The 16,016-nt window shown below is 45.0% G+C and overlaps 1 protein-coding gene across 2 annotated transcripts in view; it reads left to right on the top strand.

Moving 5' to 3' along the window:
• Window positions 1-16,016, top strand: part of BRPF1 (bromodomain and PHD finger containing 1) — a 213,325-nt gene that overhangs the window by 75,474 nt on the left and 121,835 nt on the right. For both annotated transcript variants that reach the window (XM_078661854.1, XM_078661853.1), the window contains exons 4-5: window positions 370-526; window positions 1,341-1,439. In XM_078661854.1, coding sequence (XP_078517980.1) covers window positions 370-526; window positions 1,341-1,439 — 256 coding nt within the window. The remainder of the gene's footprint in view (window positions 1-369; window positions 527-1,340; window positions 1,440-16,016) is intronic.

The raw sequence follows: 16,016 nt of genomic DNA, 5'->3' as shown, positions 1-16,016 counted from the left end.
TTTTAAATAACTTGCCAGTCGTAGGCCAGCCTGCAAGACTTGTTTTGCTGCCACCTCGAAGCAGTCCAGAGTGCTTTCCTTTTCACATGGTGTAAAGACGAGTACTTGTAGCGTTAGCTTGTGCAGCATTTCATTTATGCAAGTTACTTTCTGTTACTGTTTCTTCCTTGCATATAATATAGGTTTGTATTCGTTCACCAAAAGGTACGGAAAGAAAGGGTACTGTGCAAAGCTAGTTAAGATTAGAATAATGTCTCTGATTCACAAGGGATTTGCGGTATAGTTTCGAGAACTCTGGTGGCTGGAGATTTTTTCACCCTTTTCTGTGAGCTGCTGTGGCTGAATCTTTCTGTTTCTCTTATTCCCTAGGCTCAGTAAGATTACAAGCCGGTTAACTATCCAGCGGAAGAGCCAATTTATGCAGAGGTTGCACAGTTACTGGACACTAAAGAGACAGTCTCGGAATGGGGTGCCTTTGTTACGACGGCTGCAAACACACCTGCAGTCCCAAAGAAACTGCGACCAGGTAGGTTGCCTGTACTGTGGCATTGCTTTTCTTGTGCTTGTATCGCAGAACTCATAAAACGCTGACCCTGTTTGGAATAGTCATGCAGAGACCATACTCAGTCACAAATTATGTCAAAATGGAACCATCATCAACGTTTTGAGAATAACACAAGCGATCCAATGGGTCGCCATGTACTGGTGTTTCCCCTTTCGCTAACAATTAGGAATGGAATATCAGAGCAAAGTTGATGGCTATGACCAGAAAACTTCAGGATCTCCCTTCTACTTCCATACCTAATAGACCACAAAAGAAGCAACAATCGCTGTCATAACAATTCTTTATCTGAAATTAGTGACCTCTGCTTCTCCGCTTCCCCCAAATTGCGCTGATTTTGCAAATCAGGAAAATCTTAAGTTAGAGAAAAGCACATGTACAAAATAAGCGTGTACTGTCTGTACTGCGATTTGTAGAGCATGCAAGGATGGGGTCCTATCTTGAGATCCTTTCAGGGTAACCGCCTCCTAACATGTTTTATGATGAGAATAGCTGCTCTAGTGTACTTTAACGTAAATGAAGGCAGTAGTGAAGTCTTCCTCAGGATACAAATTGGCATTTAGCTTAGTCTTTCCACTATTTGCTGCATGAATAGTAACTATATTCCTACTCAAAACCTGAAGGATCAGGGTCCAAGCTTGCACCCAGGGGTGATCTATCCCACATGCTTTAATGCTGGACACCCCTGTTATGTCTTGTTCTTTTCCACTGTCCTATTGCATGCAGAGAAGTAAGACCTCTGTTGGTGTCAAATATTATTGGAATTGTGTCTCTACAGGAGATGAAGTGGCTGATTCCTGGAGCAGACGACGAGGATGATCTTCTTTGGGGAACAATTGCCAAAGCCAACGAAGAAACGTCTGATCCTAGCAAAGAGGTAAATCATCAGACTTCATTTCCTTGTAAAGGCAAAGGCTGTTATTACCTGTTTTCTATTTGTGGGGAATGTTTCTTGGAGGCACAAGTACTTTGATGCATAATGTTGGCATTAGTTATTGTCGGTGTGTAGTCGAGCAGAGCTTATTTTAAAATGTAAGGTATAATTCAAAACTAAAGAATAGATTGTTTACTGCTCAGATGGAGTCTGCACAGTGGCAGGACGAGTTGGTTTCTCCACAAGGGTTAGGTGCAGCTGGCAGGGTTATCGCCGAGTCAGTTGTACTCCTTGGTACTTGGGTTACCATTCTTCTTTGTCACTTCCTTCTTTTGTGTCAGTCGAAATCTGGAGCCCTGGTATCAAGGGGTCCCCTAAATACTCAATTTAGGGGTGTTAAGAGGAGTGAGGCGAGGTCGTCAATGGACTACTTACCCCTGGGGTCGTTACACCCCCCTAGATGACCACTTCCTTTGGGGCATCACCCTGTCCCAGTGTTCCTAATTCCACCGCACACAAAATGGTGGAATTCCAAGTGGAATGTCCAGCCTGGCAGTGCAGCATGCCTCCTGCATAGCTAATGTTCCCGCTTGTCCTGGTGCGAGATGGACCCAGGGCAGTGACTGGCATCTCCCTGTTTGGGGTATCCCTGGGTCTTATATCAAAGGCAGCAAAGGCCTTTGAAGCCTTCTGCCTTGATATGCAGACTTGCCAGACTTCCTGGAGCGGAGATGAATACACATCTCTCGGGAGCTAGCATTGTTTGTCCTCTGAGAGCACGGCTCTCACCTCCTAGTGGGCCAGACACTCGTCTGTCGTGCCGGCTGGACTACACCAGTCAGCCAGGACACTCAAAGGCTAGTAAGGTTCAGGGAGTACCTCTAAGGTACCCTCTAGGTGCATGTATTATTAAATCCATCACTGGAATCACTGTGAGTTGTTTGATACCAGCCAACACAGGTTTCACTGAAGCCACTATGTGGCTGGGAAACTCGTTTTGACCAGTGCCAAGTACATACCTTAAGAATGCTTCCTTGTTCCCTTGTACTATCAGTAGTTGAACTGACCAGCATAGGGGCATATCCGCTCATGCCGATATAATGTAACATAATGCACCCTGCCTTAGGGCTGTAAGGCTTGCTGCAGGGGGGGCTTACAAATATTACATGCAGTGTTAGAGGACATGGCACACATTGACATGTCTCGTTTTCACTATTAAGAGCACCTTGCCACGCAGCCTGCAGTGGCAGTCTGTATGAGTTTGGTGCTGGGTCCCCTAGAGTGACAGAAGATATTCTGCAGTACTCTCTTTTTAGTACCTGTGCCCTAGGTACCAGGGATGCCACTTACTGGGGGCTTACAGTGGTGCTAAAGGGCTGGTCAATTGGGGAGAGTTGTCTTGTTTTGCGCAAAGAAAACTGGCACTGCGGACCTGGTTAGCAGGAACCCAGCATACTTCAAAGTTGTATCAAACACTAGGCAAAAAGTGTTTTTGTATGGGGGACTACTGCAACTAAAACCCAGTTTCCTACACACCTGTCAAATTAATTGCATACTTTTTATGCCATCATTTGAACTGGAGGAGAGTTTGTACAAGTTAAACCAGAAAAGGGACTTGAGAAATTTCAAGATGGATAGACTGTTTTTTTCATTTGTGAATACACAATAAAGGGAATAATTGCCTCTCCCCATCTGGCCCTCAGACCCCCTCCATGCCTCAACCAATGACACTGATGCAGTCCGAGCCCCTTCTCCTACCCAACAACATGTCTTGAGCACCCCCTCTTACCCTGCCTCAACCAATGACACTGCTCAAGTCTGAACCCCCTGTCCTATCTTGCAACAGCACCCTAGACCACCCTCTTAAACCGCTCTCCAGCTCCCCTCCACCCATCCTTCAAGCCCCCACCCCATCTGCCTTGGAGACTTCAACCTCCATTGGAACAATCTGAACGACCCTATATGTAACAGATTTGAATCCTTCCTTGCTGATCTCATCCTGATACAATTATGCAAAAGCTCTCCGCATGACATTGGAGCGACCTTGGATCTTATCGCCAAAGCCAACTCTATTCAATTGGAATCTATCCTCCCGTGTGGCTGGTCTGACCACCATTGCATAACATTCTTCATTTCGGAATCCGTGAGAACAAATTCTGCTCTATTAACGAAGCCCAAAATTTGGAAAACATGAATGAATAGCATAAATAAACTGACATCCCTCAGAAATATCCTTATAGAAGACCCCTCACTCACCAACCTGGTTGGTGACATGCTTCATCATCGGGGTCCCACCCCATAGGCCGAGTGCCTACAGGGTGTGCTGCGACACCTGATTACAGTGGAGCTGGTTTCGTTTTTTATGTGTTCAAGACTATCAAAATTGTGTTTAAAAAGGGCCAACACTACTCACTTCAAGTATTTTATTCTTGAGTGCTTGAACCCTTAGTAAAATTAAAGTGTGGCACCTTTGCCTAATTAGGAAGGCTTTAGTGTCAAAAGTCGTATTAAAATATATAAAAATAGCGAAAGTGTGCTATGTGAATGTGAATATACAAAACTATTGTTTAAAAAGGTCTACATGTTTCAACCCATACATGGATTCAAGGGTTTTCGTCAGGACCGTGGTGATTTGAACTGGGTGGTCCGCCCACGCTAAGGAGCGTCCTGCCCTAGGTTCAATTTAGAGACCGTAAATAGTGATCTCGTGAAAAAAGGTGCGTTTTTCTCTTTTGAAAAAAACGCTTAGAAGCGGTACTATCGCTTCATGGGCACCATCGTTACCAAGTTGACAGGATTCCGTCTCTTGTCGCTTCTGTTCATCAGACCGAAAAACCTACTTGGTTCTTGCTCGGCGTGCCCCGTGGAGTCGCTATTTACGGTCTCTAAATTGAACTAGGGCAGGACGCTCCTTAGCGTGGGCGGACCACCCAGTTCAAATCACCACGGTCCTGACGAAAACCCTTGAATCCATGTATGGGTTGAAACATGTAGACCTTTTTAGGTCGAGCTGGCGTTGGAGCGCGAAGCGCTCCCGCCAGCGAGACTATAGTCACCTTCCTCCCTGTCAAGGGAGTAACAGCTGTGAACGAGCCCGATACAGACCTGGGCACGAGCCGACCCAGGTCTGTGAACGAGCTTCAAGGTTGAGCAGCTTGTGCACGTTTGTTGGACGTCAGGCGCTGCAAGCCCGCCAGACCAATTATCCCAGCATGAAACTCTACTTCCTGAGGCGCTGCAACAATTATCACAGCATGAGACCCACTTATCACAGCATGTCAACAGGCGCCCCAGGCTGCTGGAGCACTCAACTATAATTAATGTGCAGTTGAGTGCTCCAGCAGCGTGGGGCGGCTCTCTGCATGCTGTGATAATTATCACTTTGGGGCCTCATGCTGTGATAATTACGGCGGCATGCTCTATTTGCAGCACTGAACATTTTCAAAGAAGGTGAAGCAGTGACATTCATTGGAGACACTCACCCTCACGCCCTCACCCCCTCATCCCTCACACACCTCCTCACCCTCACACACCTCCTCACCCTCACACCCTCACCTTCACACCCCCTCACACACACCCTCACATACCCTTACCAGCACAGCAAAACACAACACAGCACAGCAAAACACAACACAGCACAGCACAGCAAAACACAACACAACACAACACAGCACAGCACAGCAAAACACAACACAACACAGCACAGCACAGCAAAACACAACACAGCACAGCAAAACACAGCACAACACAACAAAACACAACACAGCACAACAGAGCAAAACACAACACAGCACAGCAAAACACAGCACAGCAAAACACAGCACAGCATAGCAAAACACAACACAGCACAACGCAGCACAGCACAGCAAAACACAGCACAACACAGCACAGCAAAACACAGCACAGCAAAGCACAGGACAGGACAGCACAGCAAAGCACAGCACAGCAAAACACAGCCCAGCACAACACAGCACAGCAAAACACAACACAGCACAGCAAAACACAACACAGCACAGCAAAACACAGCACAGGACAGCAAAACACAGCACAGCAAAACACAGCACAGCAAAACACAGCACAGCAAAACACAACACAGCACAGCAAAACACAACACAGCACAGCACAACACAACACAGCAAAGCACAGCACAACACAGCAAAACACAGCACAACACAGCACAGCAAAGCACAGCACAGCAAAACACAGCACAGCACAGCAAAACACAGCACAGGACAGCACAGCAAAGCACAGCACAGCAAAACACAGCACAGCAAAACACAGCACAGCAAAACACAGCACAACACAGCACAGCACAACACAGCACAGCAAAACACAGCACAGCACAGCAAAACACAGCACAACACAGCACAGCAAAGCACAGCACAGCAAAACACAACACAGCACAGCACAGCAAAACACAACACAGCACAGCAAAGCACAGCACAGCAAAACACAACACAACCCTCACGCCCTCACCCCCTCACCCCTCACACACCTCATCACCCTCACACACCTCCTCACCCTCGCACCCTCACCTTCACACCCCCTCACACACACCCTCACATACCCTTACCAGCACAGCAAAACACAACACAACACAACACAGCACAGCAAAACACAACACAGCACAGTACAGCAAAACACAGCACAGCACAGCACAGCAAAACACAACACAGCACAGCATAGCACAGCACAGGACAGCACAGCACAGCACAACACAGCACAGCAAAACACAACACAGCACAGCACATCAAAACACAGCACAGGACAGCACAGCAAAGCACAGCACAGCAAAACACAGCACAGCAAAACACAGCACAGCAAAACACAGCACAGCAAAACACAGCACAACACAGCACAACACAACACAGCAAAACACAGCACAGCACAACACAGCAAAACACAGCAAAACACAGCACAGCACAGCAAAGCACAGCACAGCAAAACACAGCACAGCAAAACACAGCACAGCAAAACACAGCACAGCAAAGCACAGCACAGCACAACACAACACAGCACAGCAAAACACAACACAACCCTCACGCCCTCACCCCTCACACACCTCATCACCCTCACACACCTCCTCACCCTCACCTTCACACCCCCTCACACACACCCTCACATACCCTTACCAGCACAGCAAAACACAACACAACACAGCACAGCAAAACACAACACAGTACAGCAAAACACAACACAGCACAGCACAGCAAAACACAACACAGCACAGCACAGCAAAACACAACACAGCAGAGCAAAGCACAGCACAGCAAAACACAGCACAGCAAAACACAACACAGCACAACACAGCACAGCACAGCAAAACACAACACAGCACAGCAAAACACAGCACAGCACAACACAACACAGCACAGCAAAACACAACACAGCACAGCAAAACACAACACAGCACAGCAAAGCACAGGACAGCACAGCAAAGCACAGCAAAACACAGCACAACACAGCACAGCAAAACACAGCACAGCAAAGCACAGCACAATACAGCACAGCACAACACAACACAGCACAACACAGCAAAGCACAGCACAGCACAGCAAAACACAGCACAGCACAGCAAAGCACAGCACAGCAAAACACAGCACAGCATAGCAAAACACAGCACAGCACAGCAAAACAGCACAGCAAAACACAGCACAACACAGCACAGCAAAACACAGCACAGCAAAACACAGCACAGCAAAACACAGCACAGCAAAGCACAGCAAAGCACAGCAAAGCACAGCACAGCAAAACACAGCACAGCAAAACACAGCACAGCAAAACACAGCAAAGCACAGCACAGCAAAGCACAGCAAAACACAGCACAGCACAGCACAGCAAAACACAGCACAACACAGCACAGCAAAACACAACACAGCACAGCACAGCAAAACACAGCACAGCAAAACACAGCACAGCAAAACACAGCAAAGCACAGCACAGCAAAACACAGCACAGCAAAACACAGCACAACACAACACAGCACAGCACAACACAACACAGCACAGCAAAACACAACACAGCACAGCAAAACACAACACAGCACAGCAAAGCACAGGACAGCACAGCAAAGCACAGCACAGCAAAACACAGCACAGCACAGCAAAACACAGCACAGCACAACACAGCACAACACAGCACAGCAAAACACAGCACAGCAAAGCACAGCACAGCACAGCATAGCAAAACACAGCACAGCACAGCAAAACACAGCACAGCACAGCAAAACACAGCACAGCAAAACACAGCACAGCACAGCAAAACACCGCACAGCACAGCAAAACACAGCACAGCAAAACACAGCAAAACAAAGCACAGCACAGCAAAGCACAGCAAAACACAGCACAGCACAGCAAAACACAGCACAGCAAAGCACAGCACAGCAAAACACAGCACAGCAAAACACAGCACAGCACAGCAAAGCACAGCACAGCAAAACACAGCAAGCACAGCAAAACACAGCACAGCAAAACACAGCACAGCAAAACACAGCACAGCAAAACACAGCACAGCAAAACACAGCACAGCAAAACACAGCACAGCACAACCAAGCACAGCACAACCAAGCACAGCACAACCAAGCACAGCACAACCAAGCACAGCACAACCAAGCACAGCACAACCAAGCACAGCACAACCAAGCATAGCATAACCAAGCATAGCGTAATAAAGCACAACAAAAAATAGCATAACAAAAAATAGCATAACACAACAAAACATAGCATAGCATAGCACAACACAACACAACACAACATAGCATAGCATAACAAAGCAAGGCATAACAAACACAACAAAACATAGCATAGCAAAACATAGCATAACAAAACACAACATAGCATAACAAAACACAACATAGCATAGCATAACAAAACACAACATAGCATAGCATAACAAAACACAACATAGCATAGGATAACAAAACAAAGCATAGGATAGCAAAACAAAACATAGCCTAACAAAACATGGCATAACAAAACATGGCATAACAAAACATGGCATAGCAAAACATATAATAGCATAGCAAAACATAGCATATCAAACACAACAAAACATAGCATAGCAAAACAAAGCATAGCATAGCAAAAGATAGCATAGCATAACAAAGCATAACAAAGCATAGCATAGCATAACAAAACATAGCATAGCATAACAAAGCATAGCATAGCATAGCATAGCAAAACACAACATAGCATAGCATAACAAAACACAACATAGCATAGGATAGCAAAACTAAACAGAGCATAGCATAACAAAACAAAGCATAGGATAGCAAAACAAAACATAGCCTAACAAAACATGGCATAACACAACATGGCATAACAAAACATAGCATAGCAAAACATATAATAGCATAGCAAAACATAGCATATCAAACACAACAAAACATAGCATAGCAAAACAAAGCATAGCATAGCAAAACAAAGCATAGCATAGCAAAACAGAGCATAGCATAACAAAGCATAACAAAGCATAGCATAACAAAACATAGCATAACAAAACATAGCATAACAAAACATAGCATAACAAAACATAGCATAGCAAAACATAGCATAGCAAAACAAAGCATAGCATAGCAAAACACAACACAACACAACACAACATAGCATAGCATAACAAAGAATAGCATAACAAACACAACAAAGCATTGCATAGCATAACAAAACAAAGCATAGGATAGCAAAAAAACATAGCATAGCATAACAAAGCATAGAATAGCAAAACAAAACATTGCATAGCATAACAAAACATAACATAACAAAACATAGCATAGCATAACAAAACAAAACATATCATAGCCTAGCAAAACATAGCATACCAAACACAACAAAACATAGCATAACAAAACATAGAAAAACAAAGCATAACACACAAGCACACACACACACAACCACACACACACAACCACGCACACATAACCACAACCACACACACAACCACACACACAACTATCTATCTATCTATCGCCCTCACTCTATCTGTCTATCGATCTATCGCCCTCACTCTATCTGTCTATCTATCGCCCTCACTCTATCTAATCGCCCTCACTCTATCTGTCTATCGGCCTCACTCTATCTAATCGCCCTCACTCTATCTGTCTATCTATCGGCCTCACTCTATCTAATCGCCCTCACTCTATCTATCTATCGCCTTCACTCCATCTTATCGCCCTCACTCTATCACCCTCACGCTATCTATCACCCTCACGCTATCTATCGCCCTCACGCTATCTATCGCCCTCACTCTATCTATCGCCCTCACTCTATCTATCGCCCTCACTCTATCTATCGCCCTCACTCTATCTATCGCCCTCACTCTATCTATCGCCCTCACTCTATCTATCGTCCTCACTCTATCTATCGCCCTCACTCTATCTATCGCCCTCACTCTATCTATCGCCCTCACTCTATCTATCGCCCTCACTCTATCTATCGCCCTCACTCTATCTATCGCCCTCACTCTATCTATCGCCCTCACTCTATCTATCGCCCTCACTCTATCTATCTAATCGCCCTCACTCTATCTATCAATCTATCGCCCTCACTCTATCTATCAATCTATCGCCCTCACTCTATCTATCGCCCTCACGCTATCTATCTGTCGCCCTCACTCTATCTATCGCCCTCACTCTATCTTTCTATCGATCTATCGCCCTCATTCTATCTACTTATTTAGATACTGATCGCCATCACTCTATCTATCTGTCTAGCTATCTATCGCCCTCACTCCTATCTATCTATCTACCTATCTATCTCGCTCACTCAATCTCTCTATCGCCCTCCCTCTATCTATCTATCCCACTCACTCTATCTATCTATCCCACTCACTCTATCTATCGCATCACCACAGCATCACTAAGGGGCACAACAACATCACTATGCGCTACCACAGGATCATTGAATGCCACAGCATCACTAGTCGCCACCACAACATCTCTCAGCCCCACCACAGCATCAATCTGTGCAACCATTTACCAACAACTGGGTCAAATATGATCTCTCAATGTTTCAAGCTTTATTACAAATGTCACAAAAAGAGGTTAGTAGTTCACTTCTGTTCTTGGATTTTCGTCACAATAAAATACACTGAACATATTCTTCAGAAAAGTTATTTACAAAAGTTTAAGCTGTTGCCATTATAAATTACAATAACTTTTATTTAAGTATTAATTATTAAAAAAATTCAAAGCCATTGTTATTTGTAATATCAATACATCTAAGTCACGTGAATACAACACATATTGCATTACAAATGCTATAGGTGTCACAAGTTATAACTATTGGCATTGTAAATGACAAAGCTATTATTTTTGCTATTTTCAAAACCAACACATATATAACAAATGTGTCATTTACAATACCAATAGCTCAAACTTTCCTAATGCGAGACCTTATGCATTGCAAATGCTTGTTAAACAATAGTTTTGTATATTCACATTCACATAGCACACTTTCGCTATTTTTATATATTTTAATACGACTTTTGACACCAAAGCCTTCCTAATTAGGCAAAGGTGCCACACTTTAATTTTACTAAGGGTTCAAGCACTCAAGAATAAAATACTTGAAGTGAGTAGTGTTGGCCCTTTTTAAACACAATTTTGATAGTCTTGAACACATAAAAAACGAAACCAGCTCCACTGTAATCAGGTGTCGCAGCACACCCTGTAGGCACTCGGCCTATGGGGTGGGACCCCGATGATGAAGCATGTCACCAACCAGGTTGGTGAGTGAGGGGTCTTCTATAAGGATATGCATTATCCAGCAACAGGTTGGGGCAAAATGTGCTGACCACAGCATTTGTGCTCATTGTTAGAGAGTTATTTCTCTCTACCCACGAGGGGTTACTCCTCTATTGTTTTTTCATATTAATTGGGGGACCAGGAGTTCCCACCTCACATAGTCAGACCCTCCAGGATATCGCGATTTCGCGATTTCGCGATTTGCCGCGAAATCGGCCCTTTTGTAAAAATGCCGCGATTTTTACAATAGTGCCCGCGAAATCGGCACTTTTGGTGAAATCGCGGCATTTTTACAAAGGTGCTATATCCTGGGGGGTCTGGGGCCACTTAGGTTGTTTATTGGGGCGGTCTGGGAAGGACACAGAAAACAAAAGAATAGCTTTCCAGGCTTAATGGGGCATTAGCAGCTCACTGTGACGGGCTTTGAAGTGCCCTCGCGCGTCTGGCTCCCCGCTGGAGACCCTCCCGGTGACTGGGGCGAGGCCCTGCCCTCTCCCCTGGAGCCGAGGGTCAATATGGGAAAGAAAGGGCGATTGTTCGCTGACTTGTGTGAGGAAGGCCCGGCGGGAATTCAACATGTGCAGCCAATGTTAACATGGGGCTTTTTTTTTTTTTAAATAGCGAAATCTATATTCGGCTGTCTATCTGTGTCTATATTTGTCTCTAGCTGCCTACCTGGCTGTCTTTTTATCTCCTCACTGTCTGCTTCGGTCTGTATCATTCTTGGCAAAGAAATGAGGCAAACGTGATCTTTTTTTACACGTCTGCTATCTGCCAAAGAAATATAGCAATTAAGTGCAAAATTGGTGTTTTTTTTTTTCGACCTACTCGGTTTAAGTCATGTGTTTGTTTGTTTCTAAATGTGCAAGAGCGGGGTTAGCCCCGAAAAGAAGGTCAGAAGAGGGTCAGGGAACTAAGACGTAAGGTTACAGAAAAAGCTCTGGACACTGCTACGACTGAGGTAGTATCACTGTGAAACGTACTACCATGTAGGCAAGAGACTGAGCCATAGATAACCATCTGAGCAATAAATAACTAAGACGTGGAAAAACTAGCCAATATAGTTTTCACAACACGGACACTTTTTCACTGTATTTTCATACACTTCTGATATTTATTCTAGATGATTTCTCCATATTTCTCTTTGTTGAAGGTCTATTCCAGTGCTTTGAGTGACTGCGATTTTGATAGACCACCCTGGATTGCACAAGAGCATTCAGTGTATTTGCGTGTAGCTTTGGTTTAAGGAAAGAACCCCTAGCAGCACTATTGTAAGATGGAAAAAAGCATCAGCTGGCAATGTTGGCCATCTGGGCATCCAAAATAAATTTTTGGTGAAGAATAATGCAGAGTTTTCTCACTCCTTTAATAAGAGGTTGGTGCCCCAGAGATGGTATTCCGTTGCTGGCAGTCCAAAAAGAATTAGACTTAGTGAGAAAAAACATGGTCACACTACGATTTAACTGTAAGAGATTCACAACCCCTGCAACCACATCAGACCCCAAATATACATTTCTAACACAGATGCTAATGTGCACCAATTGGGGCTGCTTTTGTTAGTTTTGTAAACCTAATAAAATAAGATATCTCTGTTTGTTGTAGGAAAAATGGCCAAATAAAATGCCGCAAAATTGCCGCTAAATTTCCATATTTGTGCCGCTAAATTTCCATTTTTGTGCCGCTAAATTTGCTAATCCATGCCGCTATATCCTGGGGGGTCTGCATAGTGCCTGTCATTATTATTATCCCTCTCTCTCTCCATTGTTGCGAAGATCCCTCAGAAATAACCACCTCCTGCTCCATGAGCACCACACCTGCTCCATGAAGAACATTCTAGATTGTTTGCACCCTTACAACTAAACGACTGTCCACCAAAGACTCTAAACCGTGGTAAACGGGTAGCTTTAATACCGAAAGACATAACTGGCGACTAGCGGAATGAAAGTGGAGATCCTCACCCTCTCTTGAGCACCTCAAGCATTTGAGATAACTGAGGAATTCAGCTTGATCAAGTTAGAAACCGACCCCCAAAAATATTTGAGTTCATTAAACTTCAATCTACTGTACTCCCCAACCCTTCCCCAGTTGGATCAAATCCACTACCAAACTGCGAAGAATTTGCCGCCTCCTTCCTGGAGAAGAGGGAAAATTAGATCCGATTTGCTAAGGGTGCTGGAGCACAGTCCGCTCTCACCTCACTCCAGCCCTTCCTGGATTTCTGTACCTTCTGGTCTACCGAAGCACTTCCTCAAAAACAACGCTCTGTGGATCTCTTTTACAACCTTTGAGGAAAATGCCACTCAAAATTATAGCAGATCTGAAACCCTCAAACCACTTCAGTGAGATCAAACTATCTATACTCCCACTTTGAAAAAGTTCGTTAACACCTCTTTACTTCAAGGCACAATCCCAGATTTCTTAGTCTTAACCTAAAAAAGCCTACAGCTGATCACAGAGACCTAAATAACTTTCTCCCTATCTCCAAAATTCCAACTCGTAAAAATGTGTGCACATCCAACACTGTAACCACATTGGTCATTTCCGTCGTCTTAGCCAATTCCAATCCGGCTTCCGCCTGGGTTATAGCACCAAATCGGTACTCACACATATAGTGGAAGATGCGCAAAAAATGTTGGGCCAAAACAAATCTTGGCTACTTTTCCTCCTTGACCTGTCATCTTCATTCAATACGGTTAAGCATGAATACCTAGTTGACCTATAGGAACGTAGGATGGGACTGTCTGGGATCGTCCTAAACTGATTCACCTTGTTTCTCTAAAACAGAACTCAAAGTCAAGGTTAATCAGTCTCCAAGTCCGCTTCAGTCACTTTGGGGTCTGACAGCGTTCCTCCCTCTCACCTACTCTTTAACCTGTTCATGGAGCTGCTATCAACTATTCGGAGATCATCCAACATCCACTATAACAGGTATGCAATGATACCCAGCTATACCTGAAAGTCTCCTACCCTGAATATATCAGAGCCCTCAAGTTTACATTATAAAAAACAAAATTGGTGGGCATGCAACCACCTCAAACTAAACACACCCAAAACCCAATTCCTCCTAATCGTCCCACCCAAACAGTCACCAGCCATTAAGGAATAGATGAAGCACCTAACAGCCTTCAACTGCCTACCTCGGGTCATAGAATCAGCAAAACCACTGGGACTAACTCTAGATAAGAACCTTAACATACATAAGCACATCAGTGCTGCCACCAAATGAGCATCGTAAGAAAATTAAAACCCTCCCTACCCTGAAGGACTTTAACTCTGCTGTCCAAACCATAGCGTTTCCAAGGCAGTTTGCTCAAATAAAAAACTGCTCCCTTAAGGGCCTCCCTCAACTCCGCTGCACAGCTCCTCACTTGATCAAAAAGTAAAAACCACATCACCCCTAATTAGAAAGTTCTTAACTGGCTGCCCTACGAAGCTAAAATTCTGCTCAGATTTGCATGCATGACCCACAAAGCCCTATACTTCAATACCCCCAACTTACCTTGCTCAAAAGTTTGAACTTTCTGGTGGCTCCAGATCTTCTAGAAGCTCCGGCACTCTACTGCTGAAACCACAGAGATAAAAATAAAATAAGACCTACAACTGAGCCTTCTCTGGCATGGCCCTGAGAATTTGGAACTCCCTCCCCCCTGAAACCAGACTGAAACCCTCAACGTTGCTTTTCAAGAAAGAAGTTCAACTACGCATGAACACATTTCTGTCCTAGACCCGTGGAACTTTTTTCTCCAAGCCGGGCTCCTCAACTTCACTCATGATTACTGCTCACAGGTGATGCTATTGTTTTTGATCTATGCCTTATCTTCTAGGTGATCCCACGCTCATTGGGGAACTGCCATATCCTGTACTGCCCCTTGACTATTATAATATTGATTCTATGTCCTTTTTTAGGTCTCGCCTGACCCAGCGCATGCGATAGTCTGGCGAGACTTTTAGTGAGGTCCCAAGGCCAGCCTAGAGCTACAGTGCCTGTGCGCGGGCGCACGCTTAGGAGCAGAGGAGCCATATGGCAAACCTCGTCATGCTCATTAAGCACCCGCGATCACTTTTGCCTGCAATCACTTTCGCGGCGCCCCATTGATGTTCTCCTTCAAAGACATCAAACAACAAAGAACATGTTGTTGTGTTAATGCTTTGCTGCGCACGTTTGACTTACAACGTGCTTTCTCTTTCCACAAACTCGATGTTTGTTTTCCTTTATTTTGAGATGCTTTTAGTATTACTGTTACATGCAAAACCACATGCACAGCCACACGCACAGCCACACGCACGCACGCACAGCCACACGCACAGCCACACGCACAGCCACACCCACAACCACACACCCACAACCACACACCCACAACCACACACCCACAACCACACACCCACAACCACACACACACATGGAGAAGTGTGGCTCAATGGTTAGAGCGGCAGACCCTGATGCAGAGGTCTAGCCCTGGACCAGGGTTCAATTCCCCGCACCGGCGGGTCTTGGGCTAAAAAATTCCACAGACCTGATAATTCTCGCCTCGGTGCCTATTCCAATCATGGAGTCCGACTCTGCAACTCTGGGCAATAGCTTGCTTAATCTCACAACGGCCCCCACAACGCTAAGGATGCCTGGCCTCCACCTTGGGGGTGCCCAGGAGTGGACACCTCACAGAGAAAGCCAGGATGGGTTCCACAGCGGTATTCGTACAAGCGCCTTGAGACCCTTGCGGGTGAGTAGTGCGCTATACAAGTATCAATTTACATTTCTCTCCTTCTGTGCAGCCAAACATTAGTTTGGCTGCACATCGTACTGGTGTGATACCCGGAATGTAAGTACTGCCACCTAGCTC

This window comes from Lissotriton helveticus, chromosome 9 (genome assembly GCF_964261635.1).
Source record: "Lissotriton helveticus chromosome 9, aLisHel1.1, whole genome shotgun sequence".
In the NCBI taxonomy this organism is placed as follows: Eukaryota; Metazoa; Chordata; class Amphibia; order Caudata; family Salamandridae; genus Lissotriton; species Lissotriton helveticus.
The sequence above is the reverse complement of the archived record's forward strand: the minus strand, read 5'-3'. Positions and strand labels throughout refer to the sequence as shown.